This window comes from Lithobates pipiens, unplaced genomic scaffold (assembly GCF_037356315.1).
Source record: "Lithobates pipiens isolate NorthernLeopardFrog02 unplaced genomic scaffold, aLitPip1_a1.2 Scaffold_8, whole genome shotgun sequence".
Classification (NCBI taxonomy): Eukaryota; Metazoa; Chordata; class Amphibia; order Anura; family Ranidae; genus Lithobates; species Lithobates pipiens.
Genome location: NW_027507903.1, coordinates 491839830 through 491864965, shown reverse-complemented (window position 1 = coordinate 491864965; position 25136 = coordinate 491839830). Strand labels below are relative to the sequence as shown.

The 25136-nt window shown below is 43.2% G+C and overlaps 1 protein-coding gene across 1 annotated transcript in view; it reads right to left on the bottom strand.

The window, feature by feature from the left end:
* Positions 1-773: 773 nt before the first annotated feature.
* The window catches only part of ITPR2 (inositol 1,4,5-trisphosphate receptor type 2), a 482081-nt gene continuing 457718 nt past the window's right edge, over positions 774-25136 (bottom strand). The window contains exons 56-57 of the mRNA XM_077469087.1: positions 10170-10331; positions 774-2815 (exon numbers count right to left, since the gene is read on the bottom strand). Coding sequence (XP_077325213.1) covers positions 2729-2815; positions 10170-10331 — 249 coding nt within the window. The 3' untranslated portion in view covers positions 774-2728. The remainder of the gene's footprint in view (positions 2816-10169; positions 10332-25136) is intronic.

Genomic DNA, 25136 nt, shown 5'->3' with positions numbered 1-25136 from the left:
TGTCTAAAGTGGTGTGCATGGACACATAGGATTACACTATTTAGCTTCTAGGAACTTAAAAAATGCTAGTGTGCATGGAGCCTAATAGAATGTGACTTGAGTGACAGCACTGTGTCTCCTGGAACTTCTGACATCAGGATGGCGGTGCACAGCAGAATTCTCAGGACTTTTGTATGTCTATACAAGGGAGGCTTTTACAGGTAAATATCATGCCTAAAATACGTTGAACACACAAAGGGAAGAATTTTGTTGAAATTAAATGTCTTTAAAGCGGTAGTAAACCGCTACCCCCCCCCCCCCCCAAAAAAAAACCATGCAAGACAATAGCATAATGTGCTAGTATGCAACGCATACTAGCACATTATGAAATACGAAGAACAAAGCTCCTGCAACTCGCCCGGTCACCGCATAGAGAGCTGGTATGTTCCCTCTGCTTTTCTTCGGGGGTTCGCGGGCTCCCACGTTATGAGTGGCCAGAGTCACGATGCGCATGGTCCTCCTTTCTGGCCCGTGCCGCCGGACCTTTAGAGCGCATGCTCCCCTGAAGTCAGCGGCTGCATGAAGGGTGAATGTCTCCTAAACCGTACAGGTTTATGAGATATTAATTTTACCTAAAAGCTAAGCCTTATTATAGGCTTACCTGTAGGTAAAAATGACCAAGCGGGCAATACAACCACTTAAGAAAAGAAACTCCATAATCTGCAGCAGTCAGTACCATTTGGAAAAGTGATTGGGTTGAATCAAACAGAAAATGAAGGACCATGAAGGGCATATACAGAAATACACTTTATTGAAAATGCAGCTTTGTTAGTGCAATGCCACTTATAAGTCGTGGGCTACACATAAGGCAGCCCAGATGTACAGGCACAAATATACTTTCTATTTGTTCAATACACGGATACAGCCAGTCCAGTTAATTTGGTTATAATCCCCTAGAATTATCAGATTGGCAAAAACAAAAAAAAATGTAAATTGACAGCTGTCAGCGTGTTTATTTTTTTCCCTGAAATCGTAGTATTCCCCCCACTAAAATATCTCCCTGTCCTATTAATTTAAATAGGAAGTTCCAGTTGACAAATATTGTAAATTACATTCTCAACTACTTTTCCCTTATGAGTTCAGCCTAAAGGGATTCCTCACTTATAGATACAAAGTTCTAATTTAAGGATCATAAGGCACAATTGCGTTAAACATTGGGCAGGGCCGTAGCCAGGCAAGGAGCGTTCACAATCATCTAGCAGCGCAGAATTCTTCAGGAGATTTGAGTAAGATAGAAGCAGCGCAGATTATTTTAGGAGAGGAGAGTTAGATAGAAGCAGCACAGATTATTTTAGGAGGGGAGAGTTAGATAGAAGCAGCGCAGATTATTTCAGGAGAGGAGAGTTAGATGCAGCGCAGATTATTTCAGAGGAGAGTTAGATAGATGCAGCGCAGATTATTTCAGGAGAGGAGAGTTAGATAGATGCAGCGCAGATTATTTCAGGAGAGGAGAGTAAGAGGGAGAAGCAGAGTCCTCCAATAGCAAAGAGTACTGCAGGTGCTTCAGGAGAGAAGAGTTAGGTAGAGAAAGGGGGCAGAATCCTCAAGCAGTACAGATTATCTACGGAGAGAAGAGTTGGATAGCAGAAGGAATTACAGGAAAGGAAAGGAAAGGTGGATGAAGGAACAGGTGGAAGAATACAGCTCAAGATTTTCCATAAATTGACATGTAGAGATCTTTCAATGTTTCATAGTGGCATTGGTCTACCCAACATGATTGAACTTTCATGTATAAACTTCAAAACAAATTGTCACAAAAATTCAGAGACAGCCATTCCATACATGATAAGTGTGACAAACAGCGCATAGTAAATCTAGTTGGTTGTATGGATTGGGAGTCTAAACCCCACACTGGACTTACAGAGGAAATTACAAAGCCCAATAAATGGTATAAGAAAAGCAACTCATATATCTGTACAAATGTTTCCTGGATACAGACAGTCTGATATGAGATGAAGGCATATCTCTGTGTATAAGGCACAGATAAAATGGAGGCTCCTTGGTCAAGTGTCAAGCTTTTCCAGCTTTCAGTCTCTCCGAGTGCAAACGATACAATCCTAGTAATGGAAAGCCTAGTTCATCTTCACAAAGAACACGTTTCTTAGTTTGTATTGTGAAGTTCAGCTGTAGAAGATTTTTCTGGCACTTTTCAGCACTTTTACATGTTTGCTGTCCCATTTACATATTTCTCTGGCGGATGGGTAGATTCTTTTTTTTTGAGACAGCAGCTTCATCAATAAGGCCAGTTGCATGATAAGGAATTGTTTTCAAGCATTGTTTTCTGCCTTGAAAGAAGGAAAAATGCATATTCGTTGTACTGCGATAGGAAACAAAGTCTACCTATGTAATAAACAAATCTTGCTGTTTCCCCAAGTACATAAATAACAAAGATCTATAAATAGAAAAAAATATCCTTTCTTAAAAAAAAACTTTAACAATATAAGATTCCCTTTAAAGAAACCAATTTGAAATTCTGTCTCAAAAAGTGATGCCTCTTGAAAAGTTCACGTAGCGGTTCCTTGAATAGTGCGGTCACTGGTTCCATGAAGATGCCTCTGGTCCTTCTGGTCACAGACCATGTTAGAAAAATCGTACACGACTTCAGATCCATCCAACAAGGCCACCTGTCTGTCTCTCACTCCGCGTCCGATCGTACATAGACACTGCTATTGCCATCATCTGTGCTGGCTCAATGTGGAGAGAGGTGATGGTTCACGTGGGTCGGATTTGAGCCAAGAAAACCCAGGCGCTGCTTGTTTTTTCTCTGTTCCGTCATCTGTAAAAATTAACATTTTGAGAAATACAATTTATATTGTAACCAATTTATATAATGGCCATATTTATTATTATCTTAAAGGACATTCTTTAAATGCAGCCTGCCTAGTATAATGCTTAGCTTCCTGCCCAGCCCTGGGATTTTGGGGCTCTATCTGGCCATGTACAATCTTTACAACATAAAAATGTCCTTTTCTTACTGTGCCATGGCCTTATTTATTCCTATTGAACCATACTCATGGCAGCCTCCAGCTATTTAGTGGAGTATGTCTCATTCATAGAAATGAATAGGGGAATGGCACACTGCTGGGGCAGTCACATTGGTTATTGGAATATGGCAGAGCTTAGCCAGACAGTCAGAAGACATCAGGACCCAGTACAGGCATACCCCACTTTTAAGTACACAATGGGGTTTATTTACTAAAGCTGGAAAGTGCAAAATCAGGCTCACTTCTGCATAGAAACCAATGAGCTTCTAACCTCAGCTTGTTCAATTAAGCTTTGGTAATAAAACCTGGAAGCTCATTGGTTTCTATGCAGAAGTGAGCCTGATTTTGCACTTTCCAGCTTTAGTAAATAAACCCCATTGTGTAAAAGTAAAGTGGGGTATGCCTGTAATAAACTAAAACCATATCAGAGAGGCACAAGAGCTTTTCTGGACAATAATGGTAACAGCTGGCATCTTGGGGTATATGCTCTTAGGCAGGCCATACATGGGTCGAATCTTATCTAAGAATTTTCATTCGTATTTCTCACCATTAGTGGGCAACAGCCAATTTCCGTGCGGCCATGGAATTTGAGTAATTGGACATGCTGGAAATGTTTTGAAAAAATGATTTTCTAATCAATGATGGGAGAATCGTGTGAGAAATGTAATCGAAAAAGAAATGCACATGTGCAAGAAAAGAAAATTCCCACAAAGAAAAAAAGATTCCCAGCCACGAAAATGCTTTTCTGTAGCAACATAAGGTGAAATTGAAGGCTTGGTTGGCCGAATTTCGAAACCATTGGATCACAAAACGCACAAACTTTCTGATTTTTAAAAGAAAATTCTTTCGAAATTTGACCATGTATGGTCTGCCTAAGTCAGCACTTTTACTCCAGAACTTAAAGTGTAACTCTGGGCAAAATAAAAATAAAGATGACCTACTGTATATTCTGCAGGCTATTACTAGCATTAACAAAGTAGCTTTTGTTTTTCTGAATCCACCCCCCGTGCCCTTAGCATAATTTCATTAGCCGTTTATCCTGCCAATGGATTTGTTGTTTTTCCACATCCTGCAACATGCCAAGCTATCCAGCAAAAGTGACAGTTACAGGGACTTGGACCAACCATATAACAGTTCTTACAATGGCCACCCTTATTATTTATAAAGCTTAAACCTTGTCCTTGAATTTGTTTGACTTTAATCTAAAAGTGATTTAAAACTATCTGTCCATCTAAGACGGGGTGACCCTGTTACAGGTAGTAAGGGAGCAGGAGCTAAGTGGACCCACACACCCAAAGTATTTTGATGAAGGTCTCTTAGGGCATGTGTGGTATGCCCAAAGTCCACAACGGGTTAAATGAGCTTTAACATGGGACTTTAGGCCAAAATTTTATAAATGGGTGAACCGGCAGGAATTTTAATGCAGAAGAGAAATGCCCTGTCTTATCTGCATTCAAGTTACTTACTGGCCTGTCTTCCCTTGTACAGTGAGCCACACAAACAAATTTGACAATGGCGAATCTGACTGAACTCCTGCACATGCGTGGGAGTGACATCATCCCCACCCGGCCAATGAAAGCGATTGAGACGCGGAAGCCAACCCCCCCAAGATGTCAGTGGCCAGCGGGAACGCCGCATTGCTGGAGCCAAGGTGAGTATAATTCCACTTTAAAGTGTTTGTAAACCTCAGAAATGAAATATGAACAAAGCATATCACTCTATGGTGTGTACTTGCCTCAATTAAGAGCTGCCTTGTTTCTCTGCTATCAGCATGGGTCACTTCTGAGAAGTTTCCCTGACAATAGAAAAAGGGCGACAGGGAAAGGCACAGCCTGTGATTGGCAGCCTCAGCTCTGTTTCTCTGTGCTGTGGTGTGTCCCTTCCCTCTAATCAGCTCTCAGAGCTCTCCCCACTGAGGTAACTTCTCCCCAACCCCTACTTTTCAGAGCCTAGAGATCCTGTGTACATTCAGCGCTTTGAACGGATGTAGCAAAGTGAGACTGCAAATAGACAGGTACAACTTATTTAGGAGGATTTTTCTTCACTTCACTGGGTATATGTAGAGGTTTACAACCACTTTAAAGCGAAACTTTACCCATAACAACTTGATAGAAAATAATGTTCTTTAGCAAGGAACATACATTCTACATTAATAATTATGCTACCAAAAATAGAGTGTGCTATAAATTGCCTCCAGCATTGCTTCTGCTAGAAGCTGCCGTTTTGCTGAAGCCCAGAGCCCCAGAGCAGCAGTAAATCATAAAGTGGAACTAAACCCATTGATTTAATGGTTTCTAAAAACAGTTACATTCCTGGAATGCCAGGATTGCTAACTGTCACATTTGCTTGTGTCTTCAACCAAACTGTCAAACCATTAAATGGCTGGTGTCATGAATGATCACATGTGCAGCTCCATGGTAAGTGCAGATCAAAATGAAGCAGCTTCTTTGGCTGTAAAGGATATGAGGGTTCAAATCTTTAAGGCTGTCAGCAGACAGGCGTCTATGACAGTGCATAAAAATATAGACCAACTGATAAACAGTATAGATGGTTATTTTTATTGTTTCCATAGCTATTCCTGCAAAAGGGGCCAGCCTGAAGTGATCTAGCTGGACTTCATTTTCTGACTAAGGTTCCACTTTAAGTAAAAATCCAACAAATGAAAGCTTAACTCCAGCTTTAGTTGTTACAGTAAGACCCCTTTCACACCGAGGGCATTTTGCAGGGGCTATAGCGTTAGAAATAGCGACTGCAATCCGCTGCTCCTTTGTCTCCGGTGTGAAAGCCCCGAGGGCTTTCACACCGGAGCGTTCAGCTGGCAGGTCGTCAGGAAAAGTTCTGCCAGCAGCTTCTTTGGAGCGGTGAAGGAGCTGTGTGTTTACCGCTCCTCCACCGCTGCTCCCCATTGAAATCAATGGGGCAGCGCTGTATTACCGCCGGCAAAACGCCACTATTGTAGTTTTAACCCTTTCTCGGCCGCTAGCGGGTGCTAGGGGCCAAAATGCGCCAGAAATCCGACGGTAAAACTCTGCTAAAAATGGCGGCGTTTTACCGCCGACACTATAGGCTCGGCGGTGTGAAAGGGGTCTAACAGTTTTTTTTTTTGCGTTGAGAGGGGTCTCAAAGTGGCAGCCCTTCAGCTGTTTCAAAACTACAAGTCCCATCATGCCTCTGCATGTGGGAGTCATGCTTGTGACTGTCAGCCTTGTAATGCCTCATGGGACTTATAGTTTTTCAACAGCTGAAGGGCTGCCAGTTTGAGAAACCTGGTTTAAACTATATATCTATATCTATCTATCTATCTATCTATCTATCTATCTATATATAAAAATGCTGACCATTGTAAGCACCCCAGTTACTGTTATATGATTTATCCTAACCCCTGTAACTGTCACTTTTGCTGGGCAGACTTGTACTGACAGGATCAACAGATAATAAAACAATATAACATAGAGGCTTCAAAAAAAAAGTCTGCTGTGTTAATGCCAATGACAGACTGCATCATAGATGTAATTTTTTCTAATTTCCCCAGAATTCTACTTTAGCTGATGTTTTCCATAATGATTCTGGCAGCTGTTTCCTTTAAGTGCATTGGGTTTGTAATAAACTGCCGATTACAGACAGTATTGTACTGAGAAGAGTTTCAGTAAAAGAATAGATGACCCCTATAAATTGAATGTGTTTGCTCCAGACATTGAAGAGAAAGAGACAGTAGATAATCTGTGTGGGCTGCAGGCAGCCGTTCCTGAATCTCTCCCACGTCTTGCAAGGTCAGGTTGCTGCACATAGCCAGCGAAGTTTAGTAGAGAGCCTTTCTGTGCGCATTGTGTGTTATCATACCGGTCAGCAAGTTCGCAGTACAGATATATTTAGTGCTTATTAGTCAGCTTGTTTGGTTACATCTGACTGTGCAGATGCTTTCTTTTCATTTTTAACATTAACCTTGTATTTGGTCAAAGTACTACATTAAATGGAACCCAGAAATAAAGTTTACTCAGTTCCGTAGAATGCTTTTTAGATTAAATATATGAGAGAAGTAAACAAGCTCTTCTTTGAAGTCTGTAATGGGTAGATAAAAGCTCATCCACTCAAAACTTTCTGGTAGAAGTTGGAGAGTTTAGTCTTAGTTTAGTATCTTTCATCAATCGGGGCCTCTATTGGTGAGATCTGGGTTGCCAGCTCTGCACACCTACTGTGACTATTATGAGGGGCTCCCACCATCCCTGTGCTGAGTTCCTGGGTCTACACACCTGTGGTGCCCATGATGAGGGTTTCCCATAATATCTACTCTGGGCTCCCAGGTCTACACACCTGTTGTGCTTGTTATGAGTAGTTTCCACCATATCTAATGCGGGTTTCCAGGTCTGCACACCTGCCATTCCAATTATGAGGGGTTCCCACCATAACTGTGATGAGTTTCCGGGTTTGTACACCTGCTGTGCCATTATAACGGTTTCCTGCACCATTCCTGTGCTAAGTGCCTGGCTCTGCACACCTTTTTTTGCCATGTTGAGGGATTCTCACAATCCCTATGCTGAGTTCTAGGTCTGCACATCTGCTATGCACATTATAAGAAGCTCCCACAATCCCTGCTGAATTTTCATTAGGGATGATGTAACAGGAGGAGCTGGAACGCACAAAGATGGTCAGGAACACCAAAAACTCCTAGGTGGACTGGAATAGAGTTGAAACTATGGCAGAGAGATCTCACTACTCCAAACTAAGTGTAACTGATATATATATATATATATATATATATATATATATATATATATATATATATCCTGATGAAGCTTATAATGTAGGTGAAATGTGTTGATGCATCCAGCTACACCGGGATCTCCCACCATGCATTCTCTGGCTTAATGACTTGTCCTGCAAATGTTGCAGCTTTTCAGTTGGAAATACAGAACCCCACAGGAAAACATTTGAGTGATTCATTTAAAGTCGCACCTATATTTCTGGAGAATCCTCCTTAGTGAGCAATGAGTGGTATGATAGTTGGCGGTCAATACTTGAGGTTAGAGTCCATTTGGAGTAGTGGTGCACACACCTTTGTTTTTCTGAGATCCATTACTTTTTTTTGGCAACACACTGCTCAGTGTTAGCAGCACTTTGTATAGTTAGGGGAGTAGCAGCACACTAGTTTATCATTGCATTCCTTATTATGATATGGCTTTGTATACTCATACTGGGCTCTTTGCTGAAGTTTGAACTGCAGTTATATTTTGATACATCATCTATCAGTCTATGTAGATTATCAGCCAATGTTGTCCCATATGGCAGGGTGGATGTTATCTGGATCTCCTCCATAGATACTGTTAACTACATATAGCATGACTTACATATGGGGGTACCCCAGTGTAGAGTTTTAAGTGACAGATCTGTCATATTTAACATGTGGTGAGGTTGCTAAGTGAAAACTTTTTGGTGACTGGCCCTTTAAAGCATGTGTCATTTAAAAAAGTATAGGAAGTTAACAGTTTTTTTTTTTAAATTCACTTCCTGTTACCGAAGCACAACAGGAGGAAATAAGAGAAAATATCACTTTGTGCACATTCAGCTTCTAATGCACATTGTGAGGCTCACAGTGTGCAGTAAAATTAGAGTAAGCAATTTCAGTGCAGGAAATGAGTCGGTACAACTATTTAAGACTGAAGGAAAGATTGGAGTTCAGATTTAAAGCAGAGTTCCATCCATTTAAAAGTCAACAGCTACAAAAAGTGTAGCTTCTGACTTTTAATAATCAAACACTCGCCTGTCCCACGGTCCAGTAATAGGGGCGCGTGAAGTCCTGCCCCCCCTTCTCCGTGGCACCGGCATTCTAACTGTGGCTTCATAGCTGGCCGTGCACTGCGCATGCGCGAGCTTCACTGTGAATGCCCGGGCAATCGTCTTGGACCTGTGACTAGTCCCAGAAGATTGCAGGGAGGGAGGGGAGGAGAGGTGATTTTCCTTCCTGTGCCGCAGCGCCAGGTGAGGAAGTGAGAGCTGGGTACCTGTAAAAACAGGTTACCCGCTCCCCCACCCCCAAAAAAATTGACATGCCAACTGTGGCATGTCAGGGGGTCACCAGCACTTAAAGCGGAAGTTCCGTTTTTTGGGTGGAACTCTGCTTTAAATAATTAAGGAAACTGCAATGAAAACTTGATCGGAATTCTAATCCTTACCCATTCCACTGAACAATCATATTGGCTAAAGCAGCTTTTCTCAGCGGGGTTCTGTGGAACCCTAGGGTTTCTGCTAAGGGTGGTAGGGGACCCTTAATCAATAAGCAAAATCAATAAGCAATTTTGGCCTCTGAGATAAGTTAGTAATAACAACTTTGACCTTTTTAGCTATCAGTAAGGGAGTATTCTTCCCAATGGCCACCAATACACAGGATTATTCTTCCCAATGGCCACCAATGCACAGAATTATTCTTCCCAATGGCCACCAATGCACTGGATTATTCTCCCCAATGGCCACCAATGTAAGTGGTTATTCTTAGCAATGGCCGCCAGTGCACAGAATTATTCTTCCCAATGGCAACCAATGCAGGGGATTATTCTTCCCAATGGCCACAAATGCAGGGGATTATTCTTCTCAATGACCACCAATGTACAGGATTATTCTTCACAATGACCACTAATGCATGGGATTATTCTTCCCAATGGCCAGCAGTGCACAGGAAAATTCTTCTCAATGGCCACCAATGCACAGGATTACTCTTTCCAATGGCCACCAATGTAAGGGGTTATTCTTCCCAATGCACACTAACGTAAGTGGCATTCTTCTCTAGCCACCACATTACTATAGCAGGAGCTGTGGATATAGTAATTATTTGCAGGGGTTCCCTGAGACCTGGAAATAATTTTAAGGGTTTCTCCATGTAAAAAGGAAGGATGAGAAAGGCTGGGCTAAAGGCACATTTAAACAAGTATGGAATTTTAGGGTCATTATGTCACAAGGGAAATGGAGGAAAAAATGTTTTAGTTTTACATATATTTTATCCCATTTTTTTCCCGAAACTTTTTTGCTGACAGTTACACCCTATTTATGGCATGGTTCATTATTTTCACTGGAGGGAAGCTTAAGAAGGAACTAGCTCCCCAGACTCACACAGAGGTGGTGGTGAACGACCATCAGGTGTACGTCTGCCCTTACCTGCTCCTTGAGTTCTGACAGCTGGCCGGACAGTTGCTTCACCAGGCTCATGGTGGACTCCAGCTTCTCCTGCAGGTTGCGGATCTCATTCTGCTCGTTCTCGCCCTCGCTGCTGACAAGGGACATGGCCCGCATCCGAGGGAACCAGTCCAGGTTCTTCTCCTGGAAAAGAGCGATGAGGAGATTAATTTATCACACCGGTTCCCCAGCAGGACAATGCAGTCACAGCATCAATCAACGCAGCAGCTCAGCCTGAGAAAAATCTCTTTTTGAACGCTTCATTAGTAAGTGGTAACCCTTATCAATCAGCTGGAAACCAGCTTACCGCAGCACCGGCGGATGATTCTGATTGGCCGCCAGGGATTTACAGACAGACTAAAAAAGAGATACATGAATGGTTGTTCTTAGTGCAACAATAAACAAAAGAATAATTTATCGGAAATTTTGAGTTTCTGTTGAAGTAAAGGCAGAACTAAACTGTATCAAAGCACCACAAATTAAAGCGCTATTTAATTCATTTTTAATATTTAAAGCAAACTCACATATCCATCCGCGTCTCCATGCTTTATTTTGAGAAATCACTTTAAAAACCCACCCCCCAGCATTTTTAACTGTGGCCATCTTGAGTAAGGCCAGATGATTTATGTAGCATTTACTTTCAATCTGCCTTTAGCTCAGGCATGCAGGCAGGGGGGTGCTCTTAGTTGAGAAAACCCATCCTCCCCTCAACCAGATGAAAGAAAAAAAAATGCCCATGAAGACTCCTGGGATGGATGGCATCATTTTGGCCTAGACCAGAAACCAGGAAATATAAAAACAAATAAATGTAATATACCTTCCTATCTATTTACTACAACTAGAAGCATAAGGACTATAAATAGTTAATCTTGACTGAAAGAGTTTGATCTTGTTTAAAGCAAATCTGTCACAAGACCATTCACTTTAGCAACAATCTTCCCATAACATTTAATCTATTTTATGCATGCTATTTACCTGTGAGCCTGGGTTCACACTATTGTGAACACAGACATTGCATGTGATTCACATCGTACAGACATTGCATGTGATCTGCACAGCAATGTCTGTGTCCGCAATAGTGTGAACAGTTTGTATGGCTGAAATCGCACTGCATTTGCACGAAAATGCTGCAAGAACCTTTTTTTTCCCGCACTGGAATTGGATCGAATGGGTGTTGCGATGTGGAAACCCGCACTGGAATCACGCTGGTTCCTGCATCGCAATAGTGTGAATCAGGGCGGAAAAACCTCCCTTGTGTAGACATCTAAAAGCTCAGAGACTACTGCTGGGCTAGGCCATCTTGTATGTCGATGCTAGCAGCCCCAGCAGACTCAGATATGTTACTCAATGGATACTCTACAGTAGTCTCCTTCACTCCATCTCTGGCAGTACATAAAAGGTTATGTAGTGATGTGAAAGGAGGGGTGGGGGTAAAATTGGCAGACACCCCCCCATGTAATTTTACCCCACCCCTTCCTGTTTAATAGAAGTGGCCCCCCTCCAAACTCCAAGTCCCAGCATGAACCCCTGAGATCTCACATGAGGGGGGGTGAGAGAGAGAGAACAAGTGAGAGAGAGAGGGGGTGAGAGAGGGAGGTGGGAGAGAGGGGCCGAGAGAGAAAGGGGGGCTTGGGGAGAGAGAGAGGGGTGCTGGGAGAGATAGAAGGGGGACTGAGAGAGGGAGAGAGAAAGAGAGGGGGGTTGAGAGAGAGAGAGAGAGAATGGGGCTGACAGAGAGAAAGAGATGGGGGTTGAGAGAGAGAGGAGGTGGCTGGGAGAGAGAGAGGGCTGAGAGAGAGAGGGGGCTGGAAGAGAGAGGAGGATGGGAGAGAGGAGAGAGAGGGGTGGGCTGGAAGAGAGGTGGGGCTAGGATAGAGAGAGGGGGCTGGGTGAAAGAGGGGGCTAGGAGAGAAAGGGGGCTGGGAGAGAGCGGGAGAGGGTGGGAGAGAGAGTGGGGCTGGGAGGGAGAGATGGGTGGGAGCGAGGGGGGACAGAGAGAGAAAGGGGGTGGCTGGGATAGAGTGAAAGAGAGGAGGCTGGGAGAGAGAGAGGGAGGGGCTAGGTGGGAGAGAGGGGGGCTTGGAAAGATAGAGGGGCTGGGTAGGAGAGAGAGGGGGGCTGGGAGGGAGAGAGAGGGGGGCTGGGAGACCCCCTAGCCCTGCCTGCAGTCCCTCCTGTGCCTTCAGTGAGAAAGTGTGTGATGCACCTACCTCCCGCCCATCCTCATCCTCTGGGCCCTCGGTCAGCCTGTCTTGCTGTCACAGCAGGGAGCGGAGAGGAGGTGGAAGAAGGAGTGTGTTCAGGCCACACGCTTGCTCTGTGAAGATGATAAGTGGGGTTCGGGAATATCCCCCGCCTACAGCCCAAGGATACTGTTGTCAGCGCCCGATTGGCAGATTTAGGTCCGCTGCCCTGCACCCTGCGCCACCGGACCGACGGGGCCCTCCATAACAAAGGGTTCAACTTGGCAGCTGCTTTGGGCCCCACGAGCACTAGGCGCATAGTTCAAGTTGAATTATGGGCAGGGCCAGAGAGTCGTGGCCACGAGGTCTCTAGCTGCTAGACACCAGGCGTCTCTAGCAACCAGTCGCCAGTAGAATCTCAGGTGGAGTGGAGGCGGGGGTGGCTTTTTTGGTGCCCCCCCTGCAATGTGCCAGCCTAGGCCAAGATGCAGCACTGGGTGGAGGAGCTGGGCCAGCAGAGAAAAACACCCTGTATAGTAAAGCTTGGAAACAAACTTATCCTGTTGTTCACAGAGCCAGTCTTCGTTGTCTTAAAGAGATACTGCTGCCTAATAAATCTTCAATATCTGACACTTCCAGGAGTGTCGGAAGACTGGTCCCCCTCTGCAAACTGTGGTTACACCTGCTGGACTCCATGGGGTTGATTTACTAAAACTGGAAAGTGCAAAATCTGGTGAAGCTCTGCATAGAAGCCAATCAGCTTCAGGAAAGTGTAGTGATGAAAGGGTGGAACCACAGAGGTGAACCAGTCATCTGTCACTCCTGGAAGTGTCAGATACAGAAGATTTTTCAAACAATGGTATCTCTTGAAGGCAGCCAAGATCATCAGCATGGGCACCATAAAAAGTCAGTTTTTCTTTATGTACAACAGAGACACTTTGGTTGACCAGCAAGTCTTGCTGTCATTGTGATTTTAAGTACTTTTTGTCCCATGAGTACACTCTATACATCGGGTAATAACTGGAAAATTAGATTGAAAACACTTGAACATGGGAACTTCAAGATTGGCCATCTGAGTCTTGGTAATGACATGACTGGTCAAAGAAAACTGATTTGGGTGATTCACAGCACAACATTCTGCAGGAATGCAGAGAGCCTGGTCACCCACTTGTACTGTTCTGTTTATAGGTAGCTGAATACTTGAAAAGGTAGACTGTGTAGGCATGGGCACACTATGTACTTTTCTCCTGGAAGGAGGACTGATCTTTCTGACGGGCTGGTGTCATTTGTGCCTCATACTTAGAATATACAAAACTGTGATCTCAGGGGAAGATCCTAGAGACCTTTAGACCTTTCACATGGAAGTTCGGTCTGTAAATCTTTCACCCGTCTATTGAGGGATGGAAAATGGACAGCAATTCATTTCTATGGACAAATGCAAGTAAATGGATGATTATCCATTTACATCTGCATCCGTTCAGTTAGGGAAGAGCCAGTTATTTATTTATTCATTTTTTATTTCAGGTACTTATACAGCACCGTCAATTTATGCAGCGCTTTACATATACATTGTACATTCACATTAGTCCCTATACTCAAGGCGCTTACAATGTTCTAATCCGTTGAAATGGAACAAATGTAAACAAATTCCATTCATTTACATCCATTCCGTTTGTCTGTTTTTAGGCAAGAAACATTTTTTGTTTAGAGAATGAAAACCAGGTTCCTCAAAGGGTGGGGGGACTTTAATGGACCATGACCGGTATAGATAGTAGCAAAATTACAAATTGAATGTTATTAAAAATGTTATTGCACGATACACAAATAAAATATAATTAAACACTTGGTGAAATGAACAGCAGAGGACAAACAGCTGGAAAAACCCAAATCGGCTGTCGAGGAGACAGAGGGAATCCAACGCATTTCAACAAATGAGGTAGAAGCCTTCTTCAGGGTAATGGGTGGAAGATTTCCAGATGTGTACATTACATCCCATGTGTTGTAAATTTCAACCAAGAGAGATCATAGTTCAACAAGTGAGAAGGAACTGAACACTAAAGCAGCATCGTGAAGCCAGAGCAAGATGAGGATGGAGCATGTCCAACAGAACCCCCGTGTCCGAATGAGCCTACTCAAAGGAGGGCTGGAGCAGTGCTAAGGGACAAGCCACAGAGGGACCAGAGAAATTTAGGGACCAGTCACTCTACCCAGGAATTGATTCTATAGGGTTACTTGTCCAGAAACCCGATCTAGCTGTAGTTGGCCACTAAGTATAGTACAGGGCTACACCGCAACAATAGCCATGAAGGGGTGCCTTGATGTAATGCTAGTATACAGATCTATAGGAAATGGCTGAACAACAAGCAGCCAGACCTATATATATATATATATATATATATATATATATATATATATATATATATATATATGATCTGTGCAGCAGTTCTTTATGTCTCTAAGATGAAGCCATTTATAGAATTGTCGACTCAAAAAATGGATGTAGACTGATGTAAACTGAACTGAAGACGGGTGTGCAAAGTGATGTAATCGGAATCCATTTTCACCTGTTTTTTCTTAGGCCTCATAAACATAATCAGAAAATTGTAAGAAAAATACAGATTTTGGAGCGATTGTACGATAATCTGATTGTTAGTACAGAGCTTTTGAAAGCCGATCAGGACAGCTCATCTGATATTATTTGATCGGACATGCACAAATGTATTTGCCGTCTGATGCCAGATGGTACGATTTTCGTTTAATCAGTACAGTTGTTGTTCGAAAATGCAATACAAATACACAACATATGACATCACTTCCAAATTTTTATTCTGTCGTACGAGAATTTTCATGACTTTATTAAGCTCTTCAGGTTCAATCTGAGATGCAAAAAAAAAAAAAGGACGATCGTTTGCCCGATAATCTCATTGTGTGTACCAGGCATTAGCAAAAAACATGACTGAATGGATGACGCCCGTGTGAAAGGGACCTTACGCTTACATACTTAGCTTAAAGTGTTACTATACCCACAACAGTAAAATCAGTCTGTTTATGCAGTAAAGCATGCTTGTTATACTAACCTAAGGGGTTAATCCTCTACATTGTTTAAAATGACTGTTTGATCCTGTCTTCTCTGATCCTCCTCTTCTTTCACAGTCCCCAAACCATCTCCTGGTAGAACAGAGGCTGTGGGACAAGCTGCACATGCTCAGTTTGGTGTGTATTGCTAGGGAGGTTTTTTTTTTTTTGGGAGAGTGCATATGATCAACACAGGGCCAATCAACACTTTCCAGACAAAGGGTCAGGGATCCTGCAGCCTTATTGGACAGTCAGAGCAGAATGAAAACTCCTCCTACAAGTTTTAACAAGACACTGACAGACGTAATGACACAGGCATGTCAGGAATTTATTCATGCAGATTTGGAAAGTCACATAAATAGCTTTACAAAAGATACTTTCAAAATGGAAAATCAGTTTGTTTTTCATGTGCAGGAATCTACCTACTTAAACTGGGAAATACCACTTAGAGAAGAGAGAGTAACAAAAGCTATGAAAAATACAAAATATCCTTGCATGGCTTTTTGCTACCCCAATAAAAGGTAGCATTATTCCATTGTATTCCTGTGTTGCAAATAAAGTGCAAAGCTGGCCATAGACGGGCCATAAATGTTCATAAAATAAAAATGAACAAATTCCTCCATTCACATAAGCGAGGTAGATAAAGGAATCCCCGGGACATTGTATTCTGACAGCATGCTTGGCACTGTCACATTACACTTGTCAGTGGCAGCGGTCAATTGGCTATGGCCGCTGATAGACAAAAGTTGTCTGTTCGACAGAATTCGATCTAGCCACCAACTTCTGACAAACAGGGTGGCCACACACTGATCAATATTCAGCCAGTCCCGGCAGAACTGGCTGGATTTTGATCCATCTCTGGCTAACCTAACAATGTGACTCTGCACAGAGCTCTTATCAGTGAGATCTCACAACTCCCCAGGAAAAAAGCTGTGAAGTTATTGAAGTGACATTTGTCACGCCTAAGACTGATATTATCTTTGCAGTGACGTTGTTTTCTGAGAATAATCTACAGAGCAAGTCCAACAACTACACAGCACCAACACATTGACTTAACCTATTAAGATCTAGTGATAGCAGATCTACATCCTGAATAGAGGGGTTTCCCATAACATGAGATGAATCTACTCCTTCTATTGTATCTCAGCACGAGTTTAATTTCCTAGGATACCTGCAGCCAGATAAAGCAGGCCCAGCCTCTTCACAATTGTTTTGTACAAAAATCTTTTTTTTTCCTGACAGAATATTGGTTTAAACTTTTGTCAGACTTGCTTGCTAAGTGTGTCAGTTGGGGAGATTTTGCTTTACTTCCTGTCAGGGCTGGTGCAAGGATTTTTGACACCCTTGGCGAAACCTCATTTTGTCGCCCTCCCGGCTCCACCCCTGAACTCCACCTCCTTTGCCCTGCTTATGTATTCCCCACCTTTTTTTTTTTTTTTTCAAATAACAGTTTTATTAGTTATCTCAGCAGATAAAAGAACAAAAACAGAGCACAGTAAGTTCCAGGTAGCACTAGAACAGGGATATAGCAAATACAGACTTTTTAGCAGTAAGTGGTGCAAGATCATTGTTCCTCACCTTTTTAACAAAGTGCCCATCAAATGCAGCCACACCAGCACCCATCAATGCAGCCTAGCAGCGCCCATCAATGCAGCCTACCAGTGCCCATCAATGCAGCCTCACCAGCAACCATAAAATTCAGCGTACCAGGGCCAATCAAGTGCAGCATACCAGTGCCCATCAATGAATGTTTGCTTGCTTCCATTTATTCAGGAGACGGGACACAGACACAGTCCTCCACCACTGCTGCGCCTCTGACACTATGTGCGAATGGAGTAGCGGCTGCCTGTTGATGCTGAGACCTAGTTGCTTGCTGCAGAGAGAAGAGAGTAGAAACACCAGTAGCTGGACAACTAGGCAGTAGTGCGCCCTAGGCGGCTGCCTAGAATGACTAGTGGTAGCACCGGCTCTGCTTCCTGTACTGAAGACACAACAAGAAGTGAAAGTAAATCTCTCCAAAGTGAGCGAAACAGGTGCCCCCCCCCCCTTTTCAGTCATCTTCTGTTCTGGTCCTGGATGCAAAATGTGGGATCTCCTATCATTCTTTGTTCTGGTGACAGTGGTCATGAGGACAGATAAGGAAAGGAATGAGGATGAAGAAAAGAGATTTCATCTCCAAATATGGAAAGGTTTCTTCACAGTAAGAGCTGTGAAAATGTGGAATATACTCCCTAAACAAGGGGTTCTGGCCAGCTCAGTAGATTGTTTTAAGAAAGGCCTGGGTTCTTTCCTAGATACATATAATATAACTGGACACTAATATTTATCGGTAAAGTTGATCCAATGAACAGCTGATTATCTATTGGGGATCAGGAAGGAATTTTTTTCCTCTGCTGGAGCAAATTGGATCATGTTTTATTAGTGTTTTTTTGCCTTCCTCTGGATCAACTGAGTATAGGATTGGATAATTTTTTTGTCCTTCTATTTGTTGAACTAGATGGACTTGTTTCTTTTTTCAACCAGACTATGTAACTACAGTGAGGGAAACAAGTATTTGATCCCCTGTTGATTTTGTATGTTTGTCTACTGACAAAGAAATGATCAGTCTATAATTTTAATGGTAGGTTTATTTTAACAGTGAGGGGAGTGCTCATAATCTCAGCTGGTTATCTGTATTAAAGACATCTATCCACAGAAGCAATCAATCAATTAGATTCCAATCTTTCCACCATGGCCAAGACCTAAGAGCTGTCCAAGGATGTCAGGGACAAAATTGTAGCCCTACATAAGGCTGGAATGGGCTACAAGACCATCACCAAGCAGGTTGGTGAAAGGATGACACAATTAGTGAGATTATTCACAAATGGAAGAAACACAAAATAACTGTCAATCATTCTTGGTCTGGGGCTCCATGCAAGATCTCACCTTGTTGAGTTTTAACGATCATGAGAACGATGAGGGATCAGCCCAGAAGTACATGGAAGAATCTTGTCAATGATCTCAAGGCAGCTGGGACCATAGTCGCCAAGAAAACAATTGGTAACACACTACACCCTGAATGGCTGAAATCCCAGTGTCCGCAAGGTCCCCTTGCTCAAAAAAGCTCATGTACAGGCCCATATGAAGTTTACTAATGAACATCTGAATGATTCAGAGGAGAAATGGGTAAGTGTTGTGGTCAGATGATACCAAAATTGAGCTCTTTGGCATCAACTCAACTTGCCATGTTTGGAGGAGGAGGAATGTTGTTTATGACGCCAAAAACACCTCTAACACGAAACATGGAGGTGGAAATATTATCCCCTTGCCGGCTGGCTCAAGTCGATATACATCGGCAGAATGGCATGTACAGGCATATTAATGTACCTGTACATTGCCCTTTAAGACGCGGCATTGTGGGCGCACGCCACGAGCTCCGTGAGTGTGATTGCGGGTCCCGCAGACTCAATGTTTGCGGGGATACCTGCGATCGTCTCACGGAGAGGAAAAACGGGGAAATGCTGATGTAAACAAGCATTTCCCGATTCTTCCTAGTGACAGGACACTGATCACAGCTCCCTGTGATCGGAAGCGGTGATCAGTGTCGTGACACACGTAGCCCATCCCCCCCCAGTTAGAACACATCCCTAGGACACACATAACCCCTGCAGCACCCCCTATTGGTTAACCCCTTCACTGCCAGTGACATTTACACAGTAATCAGTGCATTTTTAATCGCATTGATCACTGTATAAATGTGAATGGTCCCAAAATAGCGCCAAAAGTGTCCGATCTGTCCACCATGTCGCAGTCATGATAGAAATTGCAGATCGCTGCCATTACTAGTTAAAAAAAAAATATTAATAAAAATGCCATAAAGCTATCCCCTCGTTTGTAGACGTTATAACTTTTGCGCAAACCAATCAATAAACGTTTATTGCGATTTTTTTTATCAAAAATATGTAGAAGTATACGTATCGGCCTAAACTGACTTTGCTAAACTTTGTAAATAAGGTTTTTTTTTCTCTTTCACTGATGTGCGCTAATGAGGCTGCGCTGATGAGGCAGCACTGAATAAGGCAAGTATAACGTTTGTTATTTTTAGGCAAAAAAAACTGAGACTTTAGTATCACTTTAATCCACCCAGGTGTCTGAGCAGTAACTGGCTTATCATGGTTGGCATAAAGGGGGCATGTCTCATGCCTACATACTTTCTCCTTAAAAAGTGCCACTTTTTCTCATCTCAGAAAGTTGGGAGGTATCCATGTTAAATGTGTTGGTGTGATGCAGTGCTATTCATTCTGAATGGCATCCCAGTGCAACCGGCCGACAGATGTGCGCTGCAGCACATTATGCATTACCATATGCTTTCAACAATGATGTATGCAATATTTCTGGCAGTGGACTGCAACACAATGCAACCCTCAGAGAAGAGCAATGGGATGTCATTCACAATGAATGGCATCGTAATCTACCATCGCATGTAACGTGAGTTGCCGTAGGTTACCACATCCCAGGAGCATAAATGGGGGCGTATTAATGATGTAATAATAATTAGAGACATATTCATTTGTTTCTTGTATGCCTGCCTGGAGTTCAGCCTTAGGAAAGCCAACATTTCTAAATAAAATGATTATAAACAGGATTTATTTCCATCCTGCATTACAGACTCTCGTTACAATCAGGATGACGTGCGCCAGCCTCCGGGATGAGAAACGTGACGCAGTTTTGGCAGAGGAGGCAGAGTTTACGCTCGGTGAGCAGATGCTATTGATATAAATAGTAGAAAAGAGTTTCTCAAACTAAACAAACAATTTCATAAACCAAATGTGAGAACAGTCTGGAGATTATTGCATCAGCCCAACAACCTTCTCTTCTCTGTCGCTCTGCGACTTCCATTTCCATCTGGTTGTGGCTGAATGCACGCCGCTAAGTGGAAATAGTTCACCACAATAGTACAGATTATGTATCAATAAGCTTATTCAACAGTGTAGAGAGCAAGCCATTGTGTTGTACTGAATAAACCCAGACGTTAGAGACCCTGTCACCTACTAAAATGTAAGTATTATACATGATTTCTTGCAGTTTTATTTCTGTCCATAAGCAATTTTTTATTCACTTGCTATGAAAGACATTTTGTCAATTCCAGGGGAGTATATTCCCTAACAGCCCCCTCTCCCCATGTATGTCATAGCATCTAGGTGTGTAAATTAATCTCTGTGCTGGCCCAACTACTTAGACCCTCTTTTCACTTCCATACTTAAAGCGGAGTTCCAACCACATATATGATTTTTTTTTAATGCATCTTTTATTATCATATTATGCTAATGTTGCATTTGTTAGGCTGGTAACTAGCGCTGCTTTTGTTAGTATTTTATTAAAAAACATACCTTATATTCCTTATTCTCAGGCATTGCCACTTTGCTTGTGGGCAGGAGAAGCCCACAAGCATAAACTTCCGGGTTTATGGTGCTGCTGAATAACCAGCATGCACCACCCGTTCTCGCGCATGCACAGTAAGCACACATCGCATCAATGAGAGCCCTCTGCGCTACCCACGGACTCCTGGGAAAGAATGCCACACATCTCCCCGGAGCCCTAGCAAGCACAGGCGCAGAGGGAAATTGTTGTTGCTGAAGGATTATAATGTTTATTTCTGTAAAGTAAATTTTATGGGTGGAACTCTGCTTTAAGTTTCTATGTAGCTGCCAAAAACAGGTGGCTGCTTCCAGAAAAATAAATAAAAAAATGGTAGAAATGGGGGTATGAGGTGGATGAGCATAACTTTCATAATCATCAGAAAAATCATTGAGATTTGAGTGATCTGAGTAAAGATCTATGTTTGTCCCAAGCATATTTGAGTCCACTTACTGTTGACTGACTCAATAATTCACTACCTCCGCTGCAAGTCTATTCAAGCATCAACTACTCTTTTAGTAACATAATACTTTCTAAGATTAATTTTGAACATTTCTCCCGTTAGTTTGAGGTTATGTCCCCGTGTTCTTGATCTTGGCTTCATATTATAAATACTGCCGTCCTGGACCTTATTTACACCCTTGATGTATTTAACCACTTGCTTACTGGGCACTTAAACCCCCCTCAGTCCCAGACCAATTTTCAGCTTTCAGCGCTGATGCACTTTGAATGACAATTGCGCGGTCATACAACACTGTACCCAAATGAAATTTTTATCATTTTTTTCCCACAAATAGAGCTTTCATTTGGTGGTATTTAGTTACAGCTCGGAGTTTTATTTTTTGCTAAACAAACAAAAAAAGATGCAAAAAATAAATAAAAAATAAATCATGTTTAATAGTTTGTTATAAAATTTTGCAAACGGGTCATTTTTCTCCTTCATTGAAGTGCGCTGATTAGGCGGCACTGATAGGCTGCACTGGTGGGCACTGATGGGCTGCATTGGTGGGCACTGATAGGCTGCATTGGTGGGCACTGATAGGCTGCACTGGTGGGCACTGATAGGCATAGTTAAGGCGGCACTAATAGGCACAGATAAGGCGGCACCGATGGGCACAGATAAGGCGGCACTGATGGGCAAAGATGGGTGGCACGGATGGGTGGCACGGATGGGCACTGATAGGTACCACTGATAGATGGGACTGATGGGCACTGATAGGTGGCACTGATAGGTGGCTGATAGGTGGCACTGCTGGGCACTGATGGGCGGCACTGCTGGACACTGGTAGATGACACTGATGGGCACGGATAAGTGGCACTGGGGTGCAGCACCTTTGAGGCAGATTGTGGGCACTGCTGGGTGGCACTGTGGGTGGCACTGTGGGCACTGCTGGGTGGCACTGTGGGCACTGCTGGGTGGCACTGACGGGGGGCACTTACTTTTTAAAAATTTGGCACTGCAGGGGGCAGGTGGGCACTGGCAGGGGGCAGGTGGGCACTAGCAGGGCTGGCCGTGATCGGGACTGATGTCCCGATCACGGCCACCGGTGATCGGCTTTTTTTTTTCTCCTCGCGCTGTCAGCGCGAGGAGGAATAATAGCCGATTACCGGCTCCGTTATATCACATGATCAGCTGTCATTGGCTGACAGCTGATCACGTGATAAGGGGTCGGGATCGACCCCTTGCACGGATCGGTAATCAGGCGAGTCTCATGGACTCGCCGATCACAGAGCGCGCCGCGCGTGCCCCTCAAACGACTTTCCAAACTACGAATCATTATCACGAATGCCTATACATACATAAATATCGAATTTCAACGAATGAATTCGACACTCTACGAATAATAACGAATTATCCGAAAACGTATTAACGTAACATAACGAATATAACAGAACGAAATGATGTATTTTACGAATGACAACGAACCGAAACTAAACAAAATTTTCCGTTGTGCACAAGTCTATTAAGGAGTGAAAACATGCGACAGCTTCTTCGAACCAACAATTTACAGAAACCTATTGAAGAGCAATAACATAACAGGAAAGAACAGCATATGGACTAAATAAGCCAGACCCGTGTTTCAAAACCTTTTGCAAATTTTTTCCATTGAAAACCTTCACAAAGAATGCGTCATGGTATCGTTTAGAAAAATGATGCCCATCTTTGCAACAACTGATACTACGCAGTGTATTTACCGCAAGATGAATATACTGTAGGTCATTTTGAATAATTGCCCAGCATGCTCAGGAACTGTGTTGAGCAACAACGCGGACAAGAGATAATCTTTACAATGGAGATACATAAACACTTTTTCCATACGTCACCACTCTGTCCACGTGTGATCCACCTGCCTGGGGACAGATAAGACTGTGTGACAAAGTTTATCTTCAGTGGAAAGTCAGGAATCTACAGCCAAAGGGTCACAAAAGTTTAATGGGCTGTAGAAATCAGGCTTCAGCTGCAGGTGAGGATATTCCGGGCTTTGGAGCCAAAATGGATTTATAGACATTTGCAATGTGACCTCTGAACTCCTTAAAATATTAAAGGGCATTCCTAGGATGAATTACACTTACGGTTCGTATACACACGGGCCAAATATCACACAGTTTTTATTGAACTGGCCGACATTTGGCCCGTGTGTATGGCAGCCGGTCAACAGAAGCGGATTCTGTTGAAAGGGCATGACCAAAAAAGGCTGGCCAATCGGCATCTGATCAGCGCTCTCAGCCAATGGTGTGTTCTGTTGGGGGAGGGCCTTCATTCTGTCAGAACATAATAGCTTAGTGGGGGAGATCGCTGTGTTAACATCGGATTGTTAGTACAGCCACTTCTGAGCGCTTGAGCTTTTTTTCCGTTCAGCCGGTTGGGTTGAATGAAAAAAAAAATTCTAGTGTGTACTAGGCTTTAGACCTCCACTAGAAGGGCCACCTTCTGCGATCTCTAAATTAATTCAGGCCTTCAGCTCTAGCTTTAGACTGTGCCTGCAGGTAAAATGTGGCACCATTAATAGTCTATGAAAGAGGCTTGTTCCTCTGCTATCTGCATGACTAACCCCTGACAGGTTGTGCCGACCCCAAGCTCCAGCAGACAGCTCCAGTGCACAGAAGGTGATTGACAGCCTTAAATGTGCATATTTACCTATGAGACTGAGAGGGGTGTGTATCCATTCCCTCCACTCAAGTCTCTGATTACACTCAGCACTTTTGACAGAGGGCTGCAGATAAACAGGTACAACTTATGTAGGAGGATTTTTTACATTTCTGTGTATTTTCTGAGGCTAGTCACTTCACTTGGTATTTGTAAAGCCTTACAACCACTTTAACTCCTTTACGCCAGGTCCTCCTGGCCATTTAAGAGGTTTAAGATCTCGGGAGGCAGGGCAGGGTTTAAGTTCATGTGCCCGCTGTGATCAGCTGTCAAGGCAATGACATGATTGGAAAGCTTCTTGCGATTGGGAGCTTTCTGTTAGCCACCGGTAACTTAACTGGGAGCATGCAGGGTGTACATTCTTGGCACCGCTGTACCTGCTAATTGGTACACAAATATGCGGCTGCATATCTGCATACTGTCAGGAACCTAGTGCTTAAAAGGTGTTGGAATCCACCCCAATCTATGTCTGCCATGGCAGGGTTGATTGTACCCTCACCAATCGGTGGTTTGAATAGAATACTATGCAGCCTAGAGGCTCTAATTTTCAAAAGCAAAGTGCAGCCTGGTCTCAGTAGCTCACCGAAAGCAAACAGTTTACTCTCCTATATGAAAAAGTAAGTTTACAAGGCTGCATATATAAATTACTGATATGTCACAATGTACAGTATCATTTTTTCATACATCTCTACCTTTTATTAAAAAGCCATCTATAACTTCCAGTCCAGATTATGCCTAGGCTGAGACAATGTCATCAATGTCCTCAGTCTCCACACCCCCCCCCCCCCCCCAGTGATCCGTGATATTGTAACGCTGTAGTAAGTTACAAGATAGGTGGCTGCAGCAGGGGCAGATCTGTGTCAGACATTTGTGAAAAAAGCAAAGAACTACACAGACACCAGGATTTACATGACTGCGTCATCTCTGAGCGTGCATTTTAGCCCAGGAAGTAGATGATGATCCTGGATGATATCAGAAAACAAATATGGCTCTGTCCTTCTGGAGAGAAAAGCAGATGAAGGCATTGTCAGGGGGAGTATTGTGATCTCAGTGAGAGCTAATAAATACCTGGAAGTCTTAAGCCCCATACACACCTAGAAACAAATATATTTTTAATGTCCATTGCATCTGTGCCCAGTGTAAAGC